Source organism: Coenobita brevimanus, chromosome 89 (genome assembly GCF_032717465.1).
Source record: "Coenobita brevimanus isolate Jiangsu-jjx chromosome 89, ASM3271746v2, whole genome shotgun sequence".
In the NCBI taxonomy this organism is placed as follows: domain Eukaryota; kingdom Metazoa; phylum Arthropoda; class Malacostraca; order Decapoda; family Coenobitidae; genus Coenobita; species Coenobita brevimanus.
In genome coordinates, this window is record NC_137042.1 from 26,258,400 (window position 1) to 26,283,859 (window position 25,460).

The 25,460-nt window shown below is 40.1% G+C and overlaps 1 protein-coding gene across 1 annotated transcript in view; it reads left to right on the plus strand.

Moving 5' to 3' along the window:
• LOC145411419 (uncharacterized) overlaps window positions 1-17,335 on the plus strand; it is a 42,654-nt gene extending 25,319 nt beyond the window's left edge. The window contains exons 3-8 of the mRNA XM_080281459.1: window positions 4,193-4,330; window positions 6,945-7,090; window positions 7,609-7,801; window positions 9,587-9,837; window positions 11,842-12,087; window positions 17,024-17,335. Of these exons, the coding sequence (XP_080137585.1) occupies window positions 4,193-4,330; window positions 6,945-7,090; window positions 7,609-7,801; window positions 9,587-9,837; window positions 11,842-12,087; window positions 17,024-17,335 (1,286 nt within the window). The remainder of the gene's footprint in view (window positions 1-4,192; window positions 4,331-6,944; window positions 7,091-7,608; window positions 7,802-9,586; window positions 9,838-11,841; window positions 12,088-17,023) is intronic.
• The last annotated feature ends 8,125 nt before the right edge of the window (window positions 17,336-25,460 follow it).

Below are 25,460 nucleotides of genomic sequence, written 5' to 3' on the forward strand. Positions count from 1 at the left end.
TGCGGCGACAACATTTATCTCAAAACTCCGTGAATGATCCCTTTCACAGCCATAATAATATGTCAGCATATTTAAGCGATGATTGTCAAGCTCTCAGTTGCTTGTAAACGACACCCTCCTTGTCTTTAAAATGTTTGAGATGAAGCTGTTAGCTCAGAATTAAGACTGGCAGTAAATTACATCTGATTAAACAGTACATTGCAAGACAACAATGGTATGAGGTCTAGGTCATTGAAATTTATGAGCTATTAACCTTAAAAAGCGTCTCACAGCACTCATACTGCTTGGAAAAACTGCACTAATATTTCTAGAGTGACTATACAGCTGCAATTCAAGACGTGGCTTCCTGCAATTGGGTGTTATCAAGCCATCTTACTGCCTAATTCTTCGGCCCCCTCCTCCTCCTCACAGCTTCCTCCCCACTCTCACTCTCTCATAGTCGCACCCCCCCCCCCTTCCTTTTCTTCCTCCTCAAACCCATTTGCTCCTTGCTATTCTTCTCCAGCCCTCCACCCCCCCTTCTGCTTGTCCCTTTCCCTACCCAGGCTTCCTCTCCTGATTCCTTCCGCCTCCTCCTGCCTCCCTTCTCTGCCTATTCCTGCTTACCGCCCCTATTAACTGCTTGTTTGTTTCTTTCTTACTATGCCAGCGCCCTGCCCCCTTCCCCACTTTTCCTCCCGCCCTCCACTGCTCCCTCCTGCTTGCATTCTCTGCCTGTGCTTGCCTCCCTCCCCTGTCTTTGATGATGATGAATGAAAATTAACTTACGTGTCAACTGTTAAGGTCTGGCTCTGCCTCTCTCCTTCCCTTGCCTCTGCTCGCATCCCTACTCTGCCACATCCCCGCTCCCAAACTCTTCTGCTTCCTTTTTTCGCCTGCCTGCCCTCCCCCCTCTTTACTTTTTTTTTTAGCCTTTCAGTTGCCAAGGAATTTCATCAGCTGGAAAAACCAGCTGTAGTTTGCAAGAATTAAAACACCTAAGCTCAGCCACAACAGGGAAAGTTTTATAGAACGCATAGGGAATCTCACGCTTGAATAAAAATCGTCAGCGGGTAGTCCAAGATTATGGCAGATAAGATTTAACCGGAATACTGGTAGGAACAGAGGAGGTTTTGCCAAGAAGATCCAGTGGGCGAGACAGAAAATCCCTCTTCTTATGCCTATCTTCTTTCTGTTTTTTATCACTCTCACCCTCCTTCTCTCTGTCTCCCCCTCTCCCCTCTTCCCCTTTCCCCGCCTCCCCACCCCTGCATCGTCTTACAAGCTTTAAGTGGTCCTCCTCCCAAGGGTGCTTATTATGGCTGTGTACCACAAACTTTGGGTAATATATTAACTTAATCTCGCCCTTAATCTTTCCTGACATCTTTATTGTATGAATGAAGTGCCTGCCTCATAGTGGCGCCTTTGCATTACGCTGTTATTATTATTACCGTACTATTATTATTATTATTATTATTATTATTATTATTATTATTATCATTATTATTATTATTATCATCATTATTATTATCATCATTACTACTACTACCACTATTACTACTACTACTATTTTTTCTACCGTCTATACTGTCATACGTAGATCTACCTTTTTACACTACAGGTAGGCCTACTTGAATTTTTACTTTTACTTTATGCCAAATTCAGTAAGGTAAAACAGTGAATTTCGAAAGCTTGAATGATCAGTGAATGGATGTGTGGCCAATATCATCAGGCACTTTGTTGGTAGTTTTCCTAAATTGTGCCGGTTCCAGCTTCTGAATCCCTCCAACCTCATGTAGAAACGGGATTTAGGGTTATGATGATGATGATGATGGTGATGATAAGGAAGAAGAAGGTGTTGATGATGATGATGATGATGATGATGATGATGATGATGATGATGGTGAGGAGGAGGAAGGTTGGGATGATGATGATGATGACGACGACAGTGATGATGATGATGAATTTATAACTACACCCTAATACTATGGGAACTAAAGATACTGTATATCCAGTCATCTGCTTAATTATACCAAAGTGTCTGCTCGAACATACTTTTTTTTCTACGTCTCTCACGCGGTACACAGACTACACAGGGCATCACGGAAAGTTCAGCAGTTATCCTACACCCAATACACCTTCATACGTCACCACATCTGCATTAATCACACCGTCCATACTGAATACATGCTTTTCCTGGTAATACTATACTACACACAACACTCTGCTTAATTGATACTTGCACACTCCACTCATCTCCACCCCAACAGGGCACTTAAAGCTTCATTCCCCGCCCCTCTCATTCCACATTCAGCCTACAATACTTACACTTACGACACGATAAGAGCCTCAAGAATATCAGAGACAGACAGACGGACATAGACAAAGACAGAAAACACACACACACACACACACACACACACACACACACACACACACACACACACACACACACAAACACACACACACACACACACACACAAACACACACACACACACATACACACACAGGCACAGGGACGCAGACACATATAGACAAGTAAACATACAGACAAACGGACCAATTAGGGTTAGGGGCATCTCACACACACACATTCTCTCTCTCTCTCTCTCTCTCTCTCTCTCTCTCTCTCTCTCTCTCTCTCTCTCTCTCTCTCTCTCTCTCTCTCTCTCTTCCCCGCCCACATGCATGCAATCCGACCACCATGCACAGCTGTCCATGCACTTCACTTGAACGCATTGCTAAACCTATGCACAATTAAGCAATCCTGCCCATGAGAGATATAAGCTAAACTAAATATAATGCTTACGTAGAGGATGAGGAACGTTTTCAGTGGTGTTCAAGGGTGCTGGTAAATTAAGGACACACTATTGTAATATCTCCGTGAGGGTGTGTGTGGGTTCCGGATCATTAAGTAACCAAATATGTCCGTGCATTCCGAGTCAGCGACGCAATCGCATAAATACGATAAATCATTCACTGCTCGATGGTTAGAGATTTACTGGAGACGATGAAGTAAGAGATGACAAACAGGATATTGCGAAAAGGCTGAATATTTGTTGACATGTTACAAAGTCAACCACGCCTGCATACTGCATACACCCCTTGTGTCTGCATTAAATTTTATCAATTTTTTTCAAGGTGACTCCTCAGACAGGACACAGGGGTAACCTTTAGAGCTTTCGTTAACCGGTGTACTGCTTCAAAATATGTTCTGCATCCCTTGACTGCGTTTATTTTATGTACTCTAAAACTAATTCAGAGTTCTCTTTAGAAGTTTAGAATAACAAACTCGATATCTGTGCAATGAGAAGGAAATGAGGCAGTGCATTATATACCCTACATTAAAGCTCGCCCATTCATTGATTTGCTGAACTGTTCTTCTTTCAACCAGTACTAAATGCACAAAACTCTGGTTATACCCATGAGACTATAATGTCCTCATGTTTCTAGCCATGTACTGACCATTGCTTTCTCGATGCCAGTTTTCATTACAGGACTTTCCAGGCGCCTGTTATTTGCTCTTCGTGGCCTTTGTATTCCCCGCCTGTTTACGCATACCTACTTCAATTATCATCTGAGCTCTGCAAAGCGTGTCAACAAGCCTGCGCACCATTCAATTACTGGACCTCCGCCACTCACCCCACCAACTCAAGGTCAACGCTGCGCTCTTTATGGTCGAGTTTTCACGTCCTGTTAGCTTCCTGTCAACTTGGATGGCTGAAAGGCGACTTGCATAGTGGAAGAGTGCTAGAGTCTCTCAGTACATGCTCAGTACAGGTTACTGCAGAATACCGGCTATTGTAGGACACAATTTAAGGATTTTAATTGCACTGGAGCAGTACTGGTTGCTCTTTCACTGGGCCATCTATCACGGTATTATACTAGTCGTAAATGAAATATTGTTTGCATACCACAATATCGACGGTGTGTGTTGGGGCCCGGGTGGTAGGGTGTAACTACATGATGCATTTTTTTTTTTCTTTAGTGCGGCAATGTCTTGAGTTAAAAGCATAACACGGGAATAAATGGCTTGTCTGTCGGCACTTTGTAAACGTTATACAACGTTTAGAGTAAAAATATCTATCTTATATAATCCAGTCTCAGTACAGCCTCAGTATATGAACATTATCCCCTCGCTCTATAAAAGTCTTTTCCTCTTTTCACTGCTTTCATTTGTTCCCATTTATCTACTCTTCCTTCTCCACACAGGGTCTCAGCTGAGTGCGGTGCGTGAGGTGGAGGCTGCGTGTCCACACCTACACCAGGAGAACGTGACGGAGGTGCTCTCGTACCCCTGGTCCTTCATCGACTCCTTGTACTTCTCCATGACCGTCACCACAACTATCGGTAAACTCTTCCCTACCTTCTCAGTTGTTAATCTGCATCCGACTTTGTCACTGTTATTATTATTATTATTATTATTATTATTATTATTTTTATTATTATTATAATTATTATTATTATTATTATTATTATTATTATTATTTGGGAATGAGTCAGTCTGATTGTGAGTGGCTGTTGTTTTTATAGTTGTTATTATTATTTTTATTTGATATTCAGTATTTTCTTTTCCTGTTTAGTTCGTTTCAATAAATTATTCGAGAGTACAGTATGCCTGAATGCAACATTCTCACAAATTTTCGTTGTTTATCAATGTTCTGAGTATATTTTTAATGTATTCCTTTCTTTTAAGCACATTAACTTTTTTTATATTTATTAACTGTATTTAGAATGTCCACTTTTATTTACTATTACTACTTGTGCAATACGCCATGCCAATTGTCCTCTCGTAAAGAAGATTGCTTTTTGCAGGAAGGACAAGAAACATGAGAATATTCGAGACCCCTTTCTTCGTCCATCCTTCAAAAACTGATCTACGTTACTAAAGAGAATGAATCGTAGGTCCCTCAGTCTCATCCTTCATTGCAGACATGAAGCCGTATTTTTTGCAATGGAGATTCCGTAACACTTCTTCTCTAGTGCCTTACTTTGCATGTACGCCTTTATCTTTTTTGTGTCCTATTTGCAACTTTTTTTTTTTTTTTTTTTTTTTTTTGACATCGGTACAGTTTGCATCAGCATTAAGCATAAGTATTTTATGGTGCAGCATGCAAAATTAATCGCCGAGAAGGAGATGTTACGAAATCTTCCAAGCTGACGGGGACAATACCCAGTCCCAAATCTATCACTATTAATTTCATGGAAGTCAGTATATGCATCTAAGAATCTTCACTTTTTTTTTCGATTGTTTTTTAAATTATCACCAGAAGTTTTTGGTTCATGACTCACCCCTGTTGGTTGGGTAACATGAGGTGAGTAATATCGGCACCTGTAATTACCTGGATATATTTTACAAACATATCAGTCCTTCGGTGTCAGAAAGGTAAATCCGTCAAGAGAGTGCGTGCTAAGTCAGAGGCAACCATTTGTGTCCTTTCATTTTTCTACATATTTCATTAAACTAGAGTAGGTGAGTGTTTAAGATAAAAGAGGTAAATAAAGATGAAATGTGTGTGTGTGTGTGTGTGTGTGTGTGTGTGTGTGTGTTTAAGCATCTCGGTAAACCAAGAGCGAGCTTTGAGATAACCGAGGTCCAAATTTGTGTTCAGTATCAAGTTTGTGTTCTTTCTCTTTTGTGTTTCTCATTTACCGGCAAACGATTTTTTCATGGTATGGGTTACATAAAAATTTATATACTGTACTACCCAACTATCACCTTGCACCATACTTCCAAATAATCAGTGGTTGGAGGATTTGCCCTTCTGACTCAGAGGGTCTCGTATAAATCATGTTAGTTATCGACATTTAGTGCGTCGGTTACATGATTTTATTCCTTTTTACTGATGAAAATTATGTGTTTCTCTTTTCACGCTCAAAGGAATATGTCGAGGTAAGTCTTACATGTAGAATTTTACCACATCAGTGCGGTGACGTTTTATATACTTATTTATTTCTGATTTATGTTTGGCTGTTACCAGACGATTTAATTCCTAGAAGCGTCTCTTGTAAAGAACAGGTTAATGAAGACTACATCTAACCCCCAAAATTCAATAAATTTATCCAAAACCGAGTACAAAAGCAATTTAAAACGAAAAATGAGTCACGGAATTTATGAGAAAAAAATGGAGATTGATTTTAAATATATCAACTCTTCTTTAACCTTTTCCTACTTTCTCTAATCGGATGCTAGAACTAAGTAATAATATTTCCAGGCTAACTCCTGCCAATTTTACTCGGCAGCGAGAAACCCCAGGCACTCAAGGCTTTAGCGACAAGCCTGGATAGATTAGTCATACTGCATCTGGAACCCCTATCTACCAGGTGCTGTTGTGGAGAGGATTCAGCGAAAAAATAAATAAATAAATATATAGGTCACAGAAGTTAGCAAAAAAACAAAAAAACAAAAATCACAGCCGACACTACTCTTCATCACCCCATTCTCTCTCTCTCTCTCTCTCTCTCTCTCTCTCTCCATATCCCCCCTCATAGGCTACTCTTTTCCCTCACCCCACTCATTTACTCTCATCTCTCCCCCCCTCCAACTCCCACCTCATCACTTTTTTTCCCTTTAATCACATGTTTAGTGGAAAAAGAGACGAGAAGTTAGTTAGAAAAGGGCCAATGGGGAGAAAGAAGAGTGTTAAAGTATAGGTGTATGGCATAAGAGGTCTGGATACTGATGATGATGATGGTAATAATGATGATGGTGATGGTGGTGATGTTGGTGGTGGTGATTGATTGATTGATTATGATGATGATAATGATGATAATGTTAATGATAATGATATTGATAATAATGATGATGATGATAATGCTGACGATATTGATAGTGATATTGATAATGATATTGATAGAGATGATGATGATGATGATGATGATGTTTGATCTGTATCTTATGGCGCCTTATGCATACTGTACAGTTTACCCTTTTACACTCACTAACCTCCCCTTTGTCCCCCAGGCTACGGTCACCTGTCCCCTAAGCAGGCTGGTGGTCGCATCGTCTGCATCCTGTACTCCCTAGTGGGCATACCCCTCACCGGAATACTCCTCGCCTGGACCTCGGAGTCTTTCGGAGAGCTCATGTACAAACTCTTCAAGTCTAAGGTGAGGACGAATTAGGTTGAATTTGGTTAGGTTAAAGTAAGAGAAGATAGTTTTCGGGGGAGAAATGTTAGCTTAGGGTGAGAGAAGTTAGGCTAGAATGAGGGAAGTTGGATCAGGGAAAGCTAGGGTAGGGTCGAAACTTAGTTTGGGAATGTTGGGTTGGGTTGAGTGAAGTTCGGTTAAGGAAAGTTAGGTTAAGGTGGTTACACAAAAATTCATTGTCTAAAAAAAAACAAAAAAAAACAAGCCCCCCTTCAAAACCCTATTCAGTACCCCCACAGACCCTATACAAGATTCCCCCCCAACAAAAAATATATATACTGTATATAAATAAAAACTACATTAAAAAAAAAAAAAAAAAACTTACAAAATCCCCTGCAGTGCCTCAAAAAAAAAAAAAAAAAAAAACTAACTAACACCCTAGCAATAATCCCTGCAAAACCTCTGCTAAAGCCCGGTACACCCCTGCATTAACCCCAGCAAAAACCCATACAAAAACTGTGCCCTTTTTTCCCCAGGTGGACAAGGAACAGCAACACTCCCGTCTGGTGATCGCCATGGCCACCACCTTCTACATTGTGATGGGCTTCGTAGTGTTCATCATCATTCCCGGTATCGTGTTCATGGTGCTGGAGGAGTGGACCTACCTGGAGGGCATCTACTACGCCTACATCACCCTCACCACCATCGGATTTGGCGACTTTGTGACCGGTGGGTGGTGTGGGGAGGTGCTGGTTGGAGGGAAGGGAGAGGGGTGGTTAGAGTGGTGATGGTTTTGGGACAGATGGTTTGTAGGAGAGAGGGCTAATGGAAAGGAAGAAGAAGGCTGCATGGGAGAAAGGAGAGGGCTTGTATGAAGGAAGGAAAGGGTTGGTAGGAAGAAAGAAGAGGGCTGATGGGAAGAAAAGAGAAGCATGATGGAAGGGGGCGGGGTTCTTTGGAGAGAGATGGCGTGGAGAAAAGAGAAGGATGTTGGGAAGGGTGGAGAGGGTGGTGTGGAGGAAAGAGACGGATTTTGGGAGGATGGAGAGAGCTGGTGGAGGATGAAGGGGAGGGTCGGTGGGTAGAAAAAGAGAGAATAGGTGGGTTGAGAGAAAAGCAGAAGGAGAGAGCTTGTTGGAAGGCTAGTTAGTCTCAGGAGGTGAGGGTTGGTGTGCTAGGTAACCGGTAGTATGTCTTATCAGTGCACCCAAGTATACTAAGTGTTTAAAATGTGTAGAGGAGAAGACGAGGGTGTATATAGGGACTGTGGGCCTCTGAACAGGATCGGACTGTGGTACTCTGTGTAAGTTTTGTGTTGTCATGTGTGATGCTAAGGTTTTCATCTCTAAAATACAAGTAGCAGACTGAGATAGAGAGAGAGAGAGAGAGAGAGAGAGAGAGAGAGAGAGAGAGAGAGAGAGAGAGAAATTGCTATATTAGTTTATATTCTTGACAATATACTTTTACATATATCACAGACTTAAAGATTTCATTCGCTGCATAGCCTGCTTTAAAGCTAGTATTATAGGCACAGTGGGTTTGTGTCCTCTTTCATTCTTGTACACAGTAATTAATATTTTTCTAATTATTATAAGAAGTATATTCTTAATAAAACTATGGTCCTAGTCTGGCGGTCTGGCGGCTATCCCCATCCCCTCCCATCATAAACACGGTAGGCTACTGTTTCAAATTATCCCATACGCCCTCAGGCTACCCCTTGCACTATCAGACATCCCTTCACGTGGCAATATTATGGCTTCAGATGACATCTGGTAAATCATTTGAAATATTGCTGGATATTTCCTCTTTGTAAAGCATATTATAATTTCCGTATTTTTCGTTTTTTCTGGTATCGTAGTAAATGAATTCCTTTAGTGGTAAAGAACTTACCTGAATAATGTGCTTAGAGATCATTAAAATATTGTATATATGAAAACTACTTCATCGATGCAAAAAGAGGAAATTTTAAAATTTCAACCTTCTCCCTCCCTTCCTAACGATACTGTCTCTCCCCTTCCCCTCCTTCCTATGGTCCCTACCTCCCCTTATTCATAATACCTCCCTGCCTGTACCCCTCTATTCTCTATGGTTGATGGCAACAGGAACATAATACTTTATTCTCCTTCCTACTTCCTCACAGATCATCATCCACACTTATTCCCACTCCCCCTCAGCGTCTCAGTTCTCTAACATTCAACTCATCCCAACAGTCGACTCATACGAAGGCAGGGGTCTCTACGCTTACCACATCGATGTCATTCTAAGCATTACAGTGGGCCTTGCACATGAGGTGGTGCTGTATGTTAGATTTTTATCACCAAAATCCTCAGTCACTGCTCTCTTTCTCTTATTATTCTTCTCTATCAATGTACCCTCCAACAGGCAAGTCATAAAGAAGGTAGAGCTCCACACGTATTAGATCGGCATCATTCTGTGGATAATTTTTCTTCTTTTTTTCCATTCTCCTTTATTCTCTTTCTTTTTTCCCTGTATTACTGTACCCCATCCCAACAGGAAGTACATACGAAGGAGGGTCTCTGTACGCTTACCAGATTTGCGTCATTCTCTGGATTATGGTGGGTCTGGGCTACTGGGTCATGGTGGCCAGTTTCATCACTAAAGCCCTCAAGTCCAAGCACCTCCACAGCTCCGTCATACGCAGCGCTGAGGAGGTGAAGAAAATGATGCAGCAGATGAACGGAAAGCAGACGGACCCAACCTTCCTTAGCCAGCACTCCAAGGCAACCATTAATCTCATGCTGCAGGTGAGGAAGAGGAGACTCTCTCCCCCATTTTTTTTCCTTGCTACTTCCAGACGAATTTATTCTGCCTGGGATAACCCCCCATAGCGAGAGGATTATTGAAATCTGTGTCAAACCATTTCACTTTGAAAAGTCTCTCTTAAGCCAATTAGATTCGTCTACAGAAAGCAGAGATAAATCAACAAGTATTAAAGTACTTGACATGGAAGTTTTAGAGTCCTCCGGTTGATGCCCTTGGTGTGGTGTGATGTGGGAAGGTGAATGTGCGTGGTGTGGGGTGAGAGGGCGGCATGGCATGTTGTGTTGTGTGCAGTGCTGTAGTGTGACATTAAGTTGCTAAAGCCTGCGGGAACGAAGCACCTTGCGTCCGAAATCGTTAGTGAAAGACAGACGGACACAACCACTCCTAAAGATGCTCCCATATCTCAAAATAATCACATTAACATCGTAATAAATACGCTAGTCATCTCCAGAAAAATTGCGTCGACGTTTTACTGCTTTTCAGTAAACGCAAGAGATGTACAGTTTCGGTAATGAAAGAAAGATGACGTTTTCGGGATGAAGGGGTTAGGCATTACAGTTAAGGCAGTCAGACAGCAGTTATGATTGCTTTGTGTTGCTAAATGATTAGACCCACAATGGGACCTTTATATACTGTCTGAACAACAATTCAATCGATTCTGATGCAGCAGTAAAGAAAAAAAAAAATGGATAATCAACACACTCAGCTCCCATGGCTCACTCTTAACTCAACAAAATCATCTGCATTTGGCTGGAATAGGACACTAAAGCTATCTCGACCACCAGTGGCTTGATATAATATGAAGTTATAGGCCTTCCCAATTAAAAATGTGGAGTCTGTTCGAACGAATGACGTTACTAATGTTGGTATTTTAGCTAAAAGAAGAAGTGTACACTCATACTTGCCTGATATGAATGCACACTTTGAAATAATACAGCTTATTATTTTCAGAATGTGCATACTTTCTGCCAGTGTTCTTAAAAATTTTCTGCCCCGATACCCCCAGATACAATTGCGAGTCAGCCCGATACCCCTTCTCTAATATTGTTACTCCTTCCACTTTCAGTTTCCTGAAAAAAAAAAAAAAAAAAAAAAAAAAAAAAAAGGAGAGAGAGTGGCTATGAACAAACAGTTGAATTCTATATATTCCTTTATTTATATTTTCATCAAAATAACGTTCATACACAGATTAGCTAGTCGTTGTTACCATACACAAATTGTTTTCTTTTTCAGGATACCTTTCTGGATACCTTCAAGAAGCCATTTCGATACCCCCTGGGGGTATCGAAGCATTACTTTAAGAACACCTGGCCTAGGGGCTTTAGACTCTCCTGCCAATGCATGGCAGGTCACACACATATACTAGGTGTTTGTGATTTATTTGGCGATTTCATGCAATTTAATAGTATGCTGATGAATCTTGAGACAAGCCACATAAGCAACAACACCATCAACAACTGTTTCATAAACTTTCCAGCGATGTGTGTAGGTAGTCTATGGCTTTTATAATTCCCTAATAAACTCAGTTTTCGTGTTCAGTTTGGTAATTATTGGCTATAATCAGCAATATGATGGCAGGATTTAAGAAAAACCACTTTAATAACACATGATATTTTTGCAGAAGCCCTACAATGATGTGCGTAGGGTCACTGCAACTAACTGTTTCCTAGATATCGCAGTTTTGGTGTTCATTTGGACTCTGTTTGGGTTTTTTCAGCAATATCCTGGCTAATTTTGAAACAAGTCAGTAAAACGATAGCCATTTTTTTCTTCATATACTTTTCCACGATGTGCTTAGATCCACTGTAGCTTAATCTCTGAAATAACACATTTTTTTTTTTTTTGTGGTGGCCGTTGTACACGTGTACACACTCTACGTCCTGTTTAAGAATAATCTCGTTCACTTCGCTCACTCAAACAATAACACGAGATTAATTGATGAGTCTCTACATTTCTAAGTTTCAGTTGATTTCTCCCTTTTCCAGCTGAGCAACATCCTAGCATTACAGGAAGGGGCAGAAAACGGGCTGGGGATGGGGCAAGGGGATTACACGCCCTCCTCCACCAATGGGTCCCCCTCATCCCCCTCCACCACCACCACAGCAGATCCCTCCTCCCCCTCCTCTCCCCCAGTCTCCACCCTCGGCATCCCTGGCATCGCTGCTCTTTTCGGCCCTGGATTCGCCCGTACCACCCCCTTCAGCAGCCTCATGGGCCCTATGAAGAAAGAGGTAATATAAAAAATATGTAAATATAAATAAATGAGAGAGAGAGAGAGAGAGAGAGAGAGAGAGAGAGAGAGAGAGAGAGAGAGAGAGAGAGAGTGAGAGAGGAATAAAATGTCCTCGTAGTGAAAGGATTAAGCTAAGATTTTACCACCTTTAGCACTCCAGCACTGCATAACCGAAACTCGGGGAGTACTCTATGTGGCTTTGGAGATTTCGTAACACCTCTTTCTTAGTTATGTTTTCTGAACAATACATCTCGATATTTTCATATAACTTATCGATGGAAATTATGTCGATGTTAAAACTATATCAAGAAACAGACGTCCACACCACGTATGTTAAACGTGTGCGTGCGAGCCTTTTTTTTTTTTTTTATTGGATGGGGGAGGGGCTTTATCGGCGGGTACATGGAAGGCAAATTTGACGACATTTTTAAAATGGTCTGACATGCCACGATTTGTTCAATAGCCAAGAAGAAAAAGATATTGTGTTCCTCAAGCAGGGAAATTTTACAAGTTGTATATGGGAAGAATTTTACATACCAAATTTTTTAAAGGTAAAGTTTGGTTTTCTCGCTTGCCTTATCAAACAATAAACCGCAGACAAGAGAAGGTAAAACAAATCGCTGAAAAAGACGTGTGGAGAAACCTCCTATGCCAACCAGAATACAGGCCTCAGTGCACAGGAGCCAGATTCACTGACACATACGTACGATCATCTTGTGACCTAGATTTGTTTTAGAGGAAGAACAAGAGATATAAGAAAACTCTGCACTCCCTCTCCCTTGTCCATCCCCTTAAAACAAACTCTATACTCTTTTCAAGCTAACTTGGCCTACATATTTGCCCGTTTCAGTTTTTTTTCACGGAGTTCAGTGGCAGAAATAACTACTACGGCTTTGCATCAATTCTGTTGTACTTACTGGTGACTAGCATTGTATTCAAGTATTAATCTATAGCTACAACTCAGCAAGGTGGAGAGATGCCACTGTAGGCCACGTTAGGGTAAAAAGGATATGGTTATGAGAGGGAATCGATCGTAAGTCTCTCTATGAATCTGGGCCCAGATTTCTGTCTTGCTCACTCAGCTTCACACTGCAGGTTGCACTCTATATTTCACGTTTGATAATTAACCTTTCCTTTACAGTTTGTGTGTGTATACATGCAGGGTCTTCTGTATCGATGATGGTTGTATACTAACTCAGATTTATTGAATGTTTATGCAGATACCAGGATGGAGACTCGGTCATGTAACTTAATATTAATTTTTTCTTGGAAGTAACTCGAAAGCAGCACTAACTGGGAAATGACAGTTCTGTACTGCACCTCTGCTTTGCTTCAGCTCTCACCATCTGCAAGTCAAGTCAGACTGTAATAACCTTAAAATTCAGTTTGTTCTTTATTCAGGATTTCAAATCAGCTGTTATGTTTAAGCTATCTAATACCATTTTCACATGCCTTTATTTTAGAACAGTAAAGTTTCAACTTGCGCTGCCTCTGCGCACTGTTAAGGGTGAGTCCACGCATTGCGTACGAACATAAACAACCGCCAGCGTAAAGAAAAAAAAAAATGTTTTGTGTGAACGTTTGTTCAACCACTTCAGACAATAAAAGGGATAACCAGTGCATCAAATTCTTACTTATTCTTCCAAGCTCAGATATGCTCGGCAACGTCCAAACTTATAGAAAGAGCTTCATTTTTGTCAGTTATTTTTCGTGTTCGTGAAGGGTGGGGGGGTGTCGGGGGGAGAGTTAGAGGCTCATCCACATCGTTTCAAACATGTATATCAACCAAGCTGTGAAGTTGAATATTACCGAGGCGAGATTTAAAAGGATGGAGATCTGGACAAACAGGCTTAGAGGCCAACGTCAGGTACCTAATTAAGCAAAATAAGTTAGTGTCCGTTCGCAGAGTGTGGACTCATCCTAATGCACACTACAATGGGGCATATTTTGATGGCACAAAAACTGATTCATAGAGCATTCAAGGAGTTGGGGATAAAGGTGTGCCATGAAGACGTGCTTGTGTTCTAGGAGGGCGAGGTGTTGAGGTGCACGGAGGAGTATAAGGCGGTGACGGTCGCTTTCAAATCCTAACACCGGAGAGCTTCGAGGATAAGTGCAGTCATGAGCAAGAAGTAATTGTGGATGCTTTCAGTCACCGTTTGATATTAACAATCTGACAGCTTTTAAAAAGGCATCTGTGACTTGAATTACTGGGACTGTCAAAGTAAAACATTTTTCAGTGCATGTCCAACGCTTTACCTTAACGCAGCCATATAAAACAGCATGAGACCACGGTCACAAATACCGGTATGCTGGTAGTTACTGTAGAATAACTCGTCACATAATATCAGTCGGGAGAAGCCCAGCTGATTTGGAGACTTAAACTTTTCTACAGAAGTTTCAGTGGTAAGCAAGGAACTGACAAATTAATGTTAAGGAATACATACCACTTCGTAAAACAGGTTTCATAATTATAGAGAAGGTAGGGCTGACATCAGGAGGAAGAGCACTGAAGATTAATGTCTGACGACTCCACGAAAGGTCATTAAGGCTAAGTTCAATCTTCCCCTAGAATAGGCCTACGACACATAACAATCAAATATACCCTTGAAGTCCCCATTTATACTGCTGGGTTGGAGTTGTAGGGCGGCCACTAAGGAGGATGAATGTGTCCAACTTTAGCTGCGCTGTGAATTGTTCAGAGGGAAGAATTTTATCCACATAATGAAATTGATTTTATTTGTGTGGAGGAACCAAGATTCCACGGTCTTGAATAACATGCGAGTGATTGTGTGAACCATTTCATTGAGTACGTTGTTCACTGTTTTTTTTCCACTTTCGTACATTTTCCCCTCTTGTTTTTGGACACTACTGCACTCCATCTTTAGGTGGGAAAGGTTTCATGTTGATGATGATGATGATGATGACCCATCCGTGTTCATACTTAGAAAGGTTCCATGTTGGGCTGACCCTGTTCTTCTTTCACACTAAGCATAGTTTCAGTATATGGACTCCACGAGGGCGAGTTGTTATGGAGAGGGACACCTTCACGTGGAGGGACCAACATAACCAGGCAGCTTCGCTGCTTGATTATATACACGTCCCTCACTCTCTCCATGTCCTCGAAAGGAGGATGGTGGACTGCAGGAGAAAGGCAACTTTAGCCTGCAGTCCACCGAGTTCACGTTCAGACGAGCCTGGCGCCACAGTAACAACGAGGGTGACTGTACTCCCCAGGGTGAAGTGCGAGATCCAGGATGCGACGCCCAGGAAGGGGAACCACTCGTGGATGTGACCACCACCGGCAACGACACCAAAATATATCCCTCCCTACCACTCGACGGGAACAACGTTTAACACTTCTGCCTTCCCAGGACGCATTAACACCCTTATAGTTAAAACTGAGAACGCCAAAGTGTAAGCAAGACCCTCATTTCTGACGGTCATTTATGAAACTTTATTTCATGGATTTGCCTGCATCCCACATTACAGAGTGTAGTCACCAAGGAAACAAAGGTCACACATGTTCTATCATCATCGCACGATTCAGGAATTATCGTCAGAAATTCGGGCCTTTTCCACATCTCTGCGCTCTCAGTGTTAACAAAAAGGCTCTAGGTTATTTTACTCAGGTTTTTAAATATAGTTCTGTTCATCTGAGAGGAATTCTAATAATCAAGTGGTTGAAACTTGAACTAACGCTTGGACTACCTAAATTTCCCAATACCTGTATAATATAATAATTAGAATTTAATCTGAATAGAATAACCAGGTGCGTCCTCGGCATCGAAAGGGCTAATTGTAGAACTGACCTAGTGTGACACATTAAAGTAAATAACATGAGGCACTTAAATATGCTTCTGTGGAAATGTAGAGAGGGATCTGGTCTGTCTTTAGTGTTGCATGATTAGTGATGTGTGTGTTGGTTGACGTGATCCTTTAGTAGCTGCTGCTGCTCGTACTCGTTGTCCCGTCTATGAAGTGTGTGGTCCTGCACGGTGGGCGTCGCTGTGTTGAGTGGCTGCTGTGTTTTCATGTCTTGCTTTTTGTTTGTCTGTGTTTGTTCCACTGCACAGGAAATGTGTCTAATGTGCTGTAGTCTTTGGGCTCGTGAAGAGTCCAAAATTGACGAAGCCTAGTACCTTATACCTTAAAGAACAATGAGTAACCTGAATCAGATTAATACATTTTCTCTTTTCCTCAAAAACATACTGTCTCATGGCTTCATTCTCTTCCAAATTTCGTGTGTAAATAGCTACTGAACATGTGATGGTACCATGTATACAAACAACGTAAGGTGTGATTAACCTAGTCACACTCAACATTTTGTCACAAAATCACTATATTCAGGAAAGGTCAACAGATTTATGATTGTTAATTTCTCTGGCTTTTTCTTTTTTTCGCTTTTTACAAACACTGGAATGTTCTGCGGTTTGCCGTTGCATAAAAATAATTAGTCATCAAATAAAAAGTTTGCATTTCAGATTCTGCTTCTCCCAGTGTTCCGCAATTATAAATATCCCGACCCTCTAATTGTAATTAATTATAATGCATTGCCTTGTATTGGGACTGATGTTAACAATCTAACCCTTACTAATAAATGATTTCCGTAACATATTTACATGGTTACTACATTATGATTTTTGTATAAATGTATGTGGAAAACTTTGTTTTACATATAGGGAGCCACTGAATGTTGGTACGCTGTGTGTTATGTCTGCAAAACCAAAGGATTTAATCAATAGCATAACAGAATGCACCACTTTAGTCTATTTGTCGAAATCACCTCATAGTACTACAGCTTAACAATCTAATGCAGTCACATAGCGTGCCCTAAAAATGATCAATAATGAAATCTGCTCAGTTGCGAGTTTTCCTGCATCACTAACTCTGGCTCTTTCTCCCCCCCTTCCCACCTGTCCTCCCCCCTCCAGTACGTCACATGCTACACACCGCCGGACACCCCAGGGAGGAAGTCACATAAACGGAACCAAAAACCCACTGACGAATCTTCAGTCCCCACCAGGGAGGAGAAACAAGAGCTACACATCAGCGAGAGTGACTACGAAGATGACAGCTCGCCCTTACAGCTCTCCCCTGCCGGCTCTATGACCAGTTCGCCCTCCGAATCAACCGCATCCCCATTATCGTCAATAGAGATCCCACTAACGCCGAAATCGAAGCCCCGAACCGACCGCAGCGCCTCCCAGACGTCCCTAACTTACGCCGAGGAGACCAGATTGTAAAGTTTCGTTAAGATCTGTTCATCTCATTACAGTAATTAATGGGACAGTGAACAATGCATTTAGAAACCCAGTCTAGACTGTGATGGTCGTAGAGCTGCGGACTTAAGTGTCTGTTCATTTCATCACGATAATCAAGGGGACGGTGAGCAGTGACTTTTGAACTCAGTATTCCAATAGTCTGATTTCAGTAAACTTTTCGGAATACTGTGAAAGAGTTTCACAACTCCCCGATTAAAAGATGTATTGCTATAACTGTCCACTTTTATTTACGAAGCTTATTGCAATATAGTACTAGTTAACGACGTAAATACAAGCTATAACAAGGGGGATAACGTTAATAAATGCAATTGTCCTCAGATACACAAGAATTATGATTATTACTTGAAAAATACAATTTTTATAAAATGGCTAAATGAAGGTGGTAATGATTATGTTGTAAACAATGTGAAGTGAGTGAAGCGAATAATGTATATGAACAAAAACTGAGTGAAGTTGATAGATACAGAATGATCCTTATATTGCCTCCCTTTTGTGTTGGGGGGACGGTTCAGCCTGCTGGTGTGAGGAGCGCAAACATATTGTGTGCCTCATGAAATTAATAATAAACCATTAAATAAAGGGAAGTAAAAAAGCAAATACTATAAAACATGAAAAAGGGTTATAGGAAGTAGAAAATTATGCAAGATTGACTTTGATAATGATGACTGAACCGTCCACACAACACACAAGATTTCACCGGCTAAGGCAAAGACAGGGCAATGTTTAGACCATCCTGTATATAAACAAGAAGTGAGTGACGTAATATGTACGAACAAAAATTGTGGGAAGTGGATATAAATATGTACAGAATCACGATAGACAATAAGGCCAGTACTGAATGAGTTTCTTGAGGATTATCGTAGTAAATGCTTCCGACAATCGCTATATAATTTGAGCATATAATGTTTGGGTAATTTCCCGGTGGGATTATGAATTTGATGTCACGTGATGTAGCACTGAACGTAGAGAGAGAGCGGGGGGAGATCGAGGTAAAAGTCTGCATTAATCACAGAAGCAAGCTTATCATTAACATTATCCCTGAATGACTGGACCCAACACTCTACCCTGTGTGCTAGAAGGCGTGTGACAAAAATCATTATGTTGACGCTCACCAACTTTCATTCCTATATATTGTTTCGAGTAAGAGGCAGTGAATAAAGGAATTGTATCAGTGAAACAGGGTATAATGAATTTTCATCCCTACGTCACTGATAATACGACATTTCACAATATATATAATCACTCCAACTAAGGCAGCAAGAAGACAGATATATATTGTGATTCCAGAAGTGTATTTTGTATGACTTTCCGTTTCCCTTGCATTCTAACCTAAGAGGGCATTCGCGGTACTGCAATGACGGCACCATCCATTCTTCTGGCGAACCGTTGTAATGAGGTTGACAGAGGGACCTTCGTATTGCCTCTACTTTAGCGATTTATTTTCCCTATTATTCCTTAACATTCTCCTCTATGTTACTGGTATCGTTTTAACGTCAACTTAGTTTACATCAATAAAATACAGGAGGAGAATAAGGTGTGGTGTGCAGAATAAATCGCTGAGGAACAGGTGCCACGTCTCTTCCCACCCTCCCCCCAAAAAAAGCTTTGAATACGACCCTTGTAGCTCCGTCGGCCAGGTGAGCCTATAGGTTAACCTTTAGCCCACTGCATCTGATGACGTATTCTGTAGTTAATTCTTGCCACCACTAGACGATTCTATTCGACGAAATTTTTAAACTGCAGGGACTGATCATTAACCCCTTCACTACGAGTGGTCTTTCATAAGCTGGATCGGGATACACAAACTCACTTACGACCAATTCCCAGTCGTAACTCAGGTTTTGATTTGTAGGAGGGACAAGGAGGCTATAGAATCATCATCTTTGTCCTGTTTTAACTTCATATATCAGTCCCTAGTTACAACACGAAAATTACAACAGGTTAAAACTGTTTTCTCTAGGAAGATCAAGGAAAAGAGTGCAAATTCTTCCCTTATCCTGTTCTTACTGTAAAAATATATCTAAGTTACAACGGGAAATCAACGGGAAATATATCTGAAAATCCCGACACGGAATATAATGCAAAAGGTCGTCATCGCAGTGTAAAGTTTAGGGTTGTGTTCCAAGTGGTATCAGAGATCTCGTAACACCTCTTCCTTATCTATTTATTCCGCACATTACACACCCATATCCACTTGTATGCTACGATGCACACTATGTCGATACGAAAATAATAACACATGTGCAAGAATGTTAAGGTGTAATATGCAAGATGAATCGCAAAGGAAAAGGAACTTCAAAGTTTTCTTGTGCCTCATAAAATACAGATGTCAACTCCTTGATCAGGTGACTTCTGATTTTATTTTTTATATTATGCAGCTTAGAGCGAGTCTCCAGCTTAGGAAGGGATTAATGACAGGTGTATCTATTCCATCCAGGTCGAAAAATCTCCCCTAAGATTAATAAAACTGCCTAAACGTAACAAAAATAAGACAAAACATTCTTCACCAGATTGAAGGAGTTAATCTCACACACCGTTATAGGTCAGAGGTGAGGATGGTGCAGGCAATTAACTGCTCAAAATATTGTTGTTCTTTTCACAGAATCTTTATGTACCGATTTTATCAAAAATAAATGATTACTATTTTTAATGATTTACTGGTCCCTTGAAGACAATTTAAATGCACTTATTTTCATAAGCCGTATTTTTGCAGCTTAACACTTTGTGCATGTGTGTGTGTGTGTGTATATATATATATATATATATATATATATATATATATATATATATATATATATATATATATATATATATATATGGTTAGACAGATAGATGTTACAGACACTGCTGGGTGAACACACACAAGGGCGAAAAATATCATGTCCAAATGTGTGACTGGCCAGAGAATCGAATCACAGGACAAGGAGTCTTGAAATCTTCTCATGTGGTGTATCGAGGTGGGGGAGGGGAGAGTGAATGGCTGTCATACCTATTATCTTGTACTATAAAATACCAACAAATACAAAAGTAAAATCTGAAAAACAAGCTGGTGTTAATATGCTGATATATATAGTGTTGGATAACTACTAATGAAAGTATTTATACATTCAAGAGTGGGTATGATGAAGTTTCAAATCTCTGGACTGCATTTTTTAGATTCAGTTGTTTCATCGCCCACACTCCTTTCGACCTTCTTCTGTTCTAAAATCTTCGTCTTGCTTTTGATGCTGTATTGCAATCTTTTCTCCACATTTTCTTCTAGTCTTTGATTTTAGATGACTGTGTTTTGAACTCGACTGATACTTCATGGATGTTATGAAGTTCTGAGTGTACTGGATAACAAGGGCCTCAGAATAGTAACCTATCACCCAATCGCTTCTTTTTTCCTCAGGTATCACAGCTTTTGTATATATTGCATTAAATATCTCCTATTCTTCAACCTTGCCTCATCAGTGTCCAATGCAATGCTCTTCCTCTTCTTTGCGATTACTTTTTTATTTTACTCCTGCTACCAACAAACAATTTATATTTAACTCTAGGAAGAACTTCTCGTATTCAAAGGGTTAGTGAAAATTATATCAAACCCTTCCAGTTCTCAAAGTCTCCCTTAAACTGAATAAAATCGTCCGGAGATATCAAGACCGAAGGCGTTAAGAAAATTTACGAAGCTTCCAATACGTCGGCAAAATTCTGAAAACACTTATCGAGCTTATCATTCCTGTTCTAACTGCTTCGTATTTAAGACATCCCCAGTTATCTTTAATCTGCAGTATTCAGGAACAACACAGCGATATATCATACTAAAATAATATAAAACGTTAATATATTCTGAATAGCTACTATACACTAAGCGTAAAGTATATCCCTCCTCACTACCAGTGAATAATACGCCATATCTAATTACTGAACAGAGAGTAAAATAAAGGGTGTCCCAAGTCTCCACACATAAGAAAAATTAACACTTTTAGCAAAATATATCCCGAAATTCTTCATATATAGCTAGCTATATATATGTACATTTAGATATTCTTCAAGAATGCCTTTGACAAAAGAAGAACGTATCGAAATCATTCTCATGGCTGGTTCGGGAAGCTGTCGCAAGGTTGCAATGAACTTTAACAGGAAACAATGCAAGCACATCACACACGACACTGATGCCAACCTTCTTGACACGAGTTCACCATGAGTGAGAGTTTGCAAAGAAATGGCAATCAAGTAGAAAATGTTTTGTAAATTAAGTTACATTTTGTTATAAGTGTTAATTTTCCCTACGTATGGAGGTTTTTGGGACGCTCTGTATATACTAAAGATTGAGTGTAATATCCTATCTACCTGTTGAAGATGCTGTGAAATATACCCACCATGACTATGAATGGTCAGGGTATAAAGTAGATCAATCCAAACTACTAGAGAATTTGCAAAATATAACTTACTTATCTACTAAAACTTTGGAATATTATCATACCTAACTACTGAAGATGATATGGCATATGTCATTCCCAACTACAGAAAAAGTTTAAAAGATATCCCACATAACTACTAAGGACTTTAAAATACATACTACCAGACTACGGAAGATAGGGTGCATATTACATCATTCCTAACTGCTAACTTAAACACAAAGCAAAAATACATCTAACAGCACAGCAAAAACGAGTAATACAGACATGAGCCGCCTTAGATGCTGCAGGCGTAAATACAGTATTCAAAATCCTATACAGGGCATACCATTACGAACAAATTCGCACTTCTTGATGTAATAATGTGGAATTGGGTATTCGATGTAAAGAAAAAATGGAGATTGCATATTAGATAATTTTTTAAAGCCTATGTTCATTATAATGAAATATTTCATTGTAAAAAATTATGCAGTTTTTACACATTTCTCTGCTTATAACCTGACCAGTTTATAATTATATACTAAGAGAATCTAATTCTAAATATACTTCCACAAACAGAGGAATACAAGTTAGGAAGGAACAAAGTACGGTATTCAGTTGTTCGAATGATCCCAAGCCGTCGTACTTCGAAGCACAAAAAGCTTCGCAATTTGATAGCGGAACACCGTAAGATTTATAATGCCAAGAACATCAAGCACAAAGGACATTATATGACCTTGGGTTAGAGAGCACAGGCAATAATGTTTACTAGTACATATTATGCAATGTTATATCCAACATAATCGTATCAGATGTAAAGGTCCAGCAAAGACTCAACAACTAGAGTGCTTGTTACCACCACAATGAGCCTGGATGAAAACTGCCGACTAGTGGCAAAAGAAATTATAGGCCTTGGCAACCGCAAAAACTAACTTCCTCAGGAGGCCATGTCAACTGTCAGTCGTAACAGAACTCCTAGCAAGAGTGGTTAAGGTAAAAGTTAGTTGATTGCATCATAATGTTTGTTGTCTGAATTTTGATATTTTTAATTTTTGGCAAGTAAATTTAATTTTTAGTTAAGGTTTCTGTATATGGTTTTAAGTTCTAATAAGGGTGGACTTAATCCTTTAACCAATTAATGACCAAGGTTTCTGTGCAGGGTTTTGCTGGAAGGGTGTTTAGCGTCTCTCTCTCGACTTCTCGGTTTTGTAGTTTTGAAGTTCATGGAGGTCTGTATATCAAATTAACTCGGGTAATATTTTTTTTTCTCTCTCTCTCGTATATTTCTCTGTGGTAGGAGTCTTCTCACGATGTTATGACATAGTTGGGTGGCTTGCTACTTGGTTTTGTCAGTTTTAACTTCACCCTCGTAATTGAACTTCAGTAGCCTACTTGACCCTGCAGTTAACTATAAATCTAAAAACATGGGACTGAAATAGTTAAATGGATTTCCTGTTAACATTGAAGGTGTAAGTTAATAAAATGTATTATTTCTACCATGAATTACAGATTATAAATCCAACATATATATCTCCTTTCCGTTTGGTTCTTTACAGTACTACAATGGCGTCTACAGGTGTTAACCGTAACATGGTTGTGTTGCTTTTAAGTTTTGTGTCCGTCGTGGCGGCCATGAAATGCTTCAGATGTATAAACTGTGGTTTGTGTATTGGCGTCCCGTACGAGTGTCCTCCAACCCTTGATGCTTGCTTGGTATGTGAAACTTTTTTTTTAGCTTGATAAATTTATTCACTAAAGTCATTGATGGGAAACCTAATTTCTTTAGAAGTCTCTAGTCTTGGTATTGCTTTCCTGCCACAGAGTAACAGTGACGTTAGATCACTAACATTGTTCAGCCTATGAAGGAAGGTGGAGTAAGGTTTTTATAGATTCAATAAATTTGGTAATGTTCGTTCTATGCACTTACGTGGCAGGTTGAATTAAGTTATAAATTGTCCTCGACAAACAGGAGGCTAATGTCGATGGCAGAGTGGATCGGTCATGCGTCATGAGTGCGGCCTGCAAAGCACAAAGTGGCTTCATAGAGGTCAAAAACCGTGTCATACATCTCTTAACCGGCTCTAGTAAGTGTAGATAACATTGTTACGATATTGCTCAAACTAACTTTAGCAACATATATATATATATAAAAAAAAAAAAACTTAGTACTTGACTACTCCTCGCATAAAGGCATTAAACTTATCAACCCTTTACAGTTGGCAGCAAAAAGCGCTTATTCCGCTGTTGTAAGGACGACTACTGCAACGGACCCTCCCACAGTAAGTGAAATGCTATTAGTTTATGCAGTTACTTCAGGCAGTGCATTGGTATTAAATACCAAAACATAACTTGAAGGATTTTTTTTTTTTTTTTTTTATGCTGTCATATTCTACCACTGAGCTGTGATACTGTTTTTGAAAAATATTTGGTTTATTACTTTGCCATTTTAAAACTTTGAGGTAAATCTGTTAAATCTCCTTCAGTAAGACACTTGGGAAATGAAACTCCTCGTCTGGAAAAACGGGAAAGGGTTAGCAGGAATGGGAATATACTACACCATGCACAAAATGGTGGCATGAAAAAATTTGGTTCTGTTTCAGATTACACTGACTACCATGTAGCGTCGTCCCCATCGTACTGCTGCAACAAAGCCGGGATAACTTGGGAAGGACACCGCAGCGCAGCATACACCTTCGCCCCATCAGCAGGCACCCTAGCTCCGTCTCTTATCGCAACAACTCTGATCTTGTTACTACAGCTTTAATTTGTCCATTTATTCTGTTTTAATGTTATTTTTAATTATTTTAAACTGTCATTTTGCTCTATTAAAACTTTGTAGTTACCCGAAAAGTGTTTGCAGTTCTGTTTACAAAGTGTAAAGGCTATCTACAGCCAGACGCCATAATCCCGTTAAGGGGTGACAGTTTAACACTAACTCCAGGGGAGGAACACTAACTCTCCGCCAACCCACTTGACACGTATGGAACACGTATGTGTTGGTTACATAGTTACCACCCAGCGATATTAATGTTTTCCTGACTTACAGGAAGCCACTGGGCTTATAGATAAATGTAAAGCCACATGACTAGGAAAGTAGAAGCGGGTAAATTTGGGATAAAGAGAGGGCAAACACAGAAAAAGAAAAAAGGTGAAAGAAGAACCAGGCAGCACATAAATAAAATGCATGATGGTCTCCACCACTTAACGCCTACTGTAAATTGAATACAGTATTTCAAACCTTATCACCAGACATGTACTTTATAAATTAGTACCACAACTACTTATTGGCGTAGAGCTTCAGAACGGCCAAGAGTTAACGAAGTTTGTAAGAATTTGAAGTTGAATCGGAACCTACATATAAACTCTTATGTAGATCATTTCGCACGAATTTTTAGGGACCTTGGGAATTTAAAAAACTGCAAACATTTTGTCCGACTGGAACCCAAGCCGGATAAAACATGACAATCACTTCATTAGTCATCAGTCAAGTCAATAACGACTGGCTCAAGCGACACATAGACCACTCTTGTTATACTGCAAGTATAGACAGTTAGCAATAATAGCTGCTATACTTAATTCGTGACTCCTTATTTGATAAACTTCTTATACTGGTGCTTATATCAGGGTGATAAGGGTGGGCTAAACCTATACCGCCCTTAATCTTGGGGGCTGTGAAAGGATTCAATCGATCCAAGCAACTTCAACGT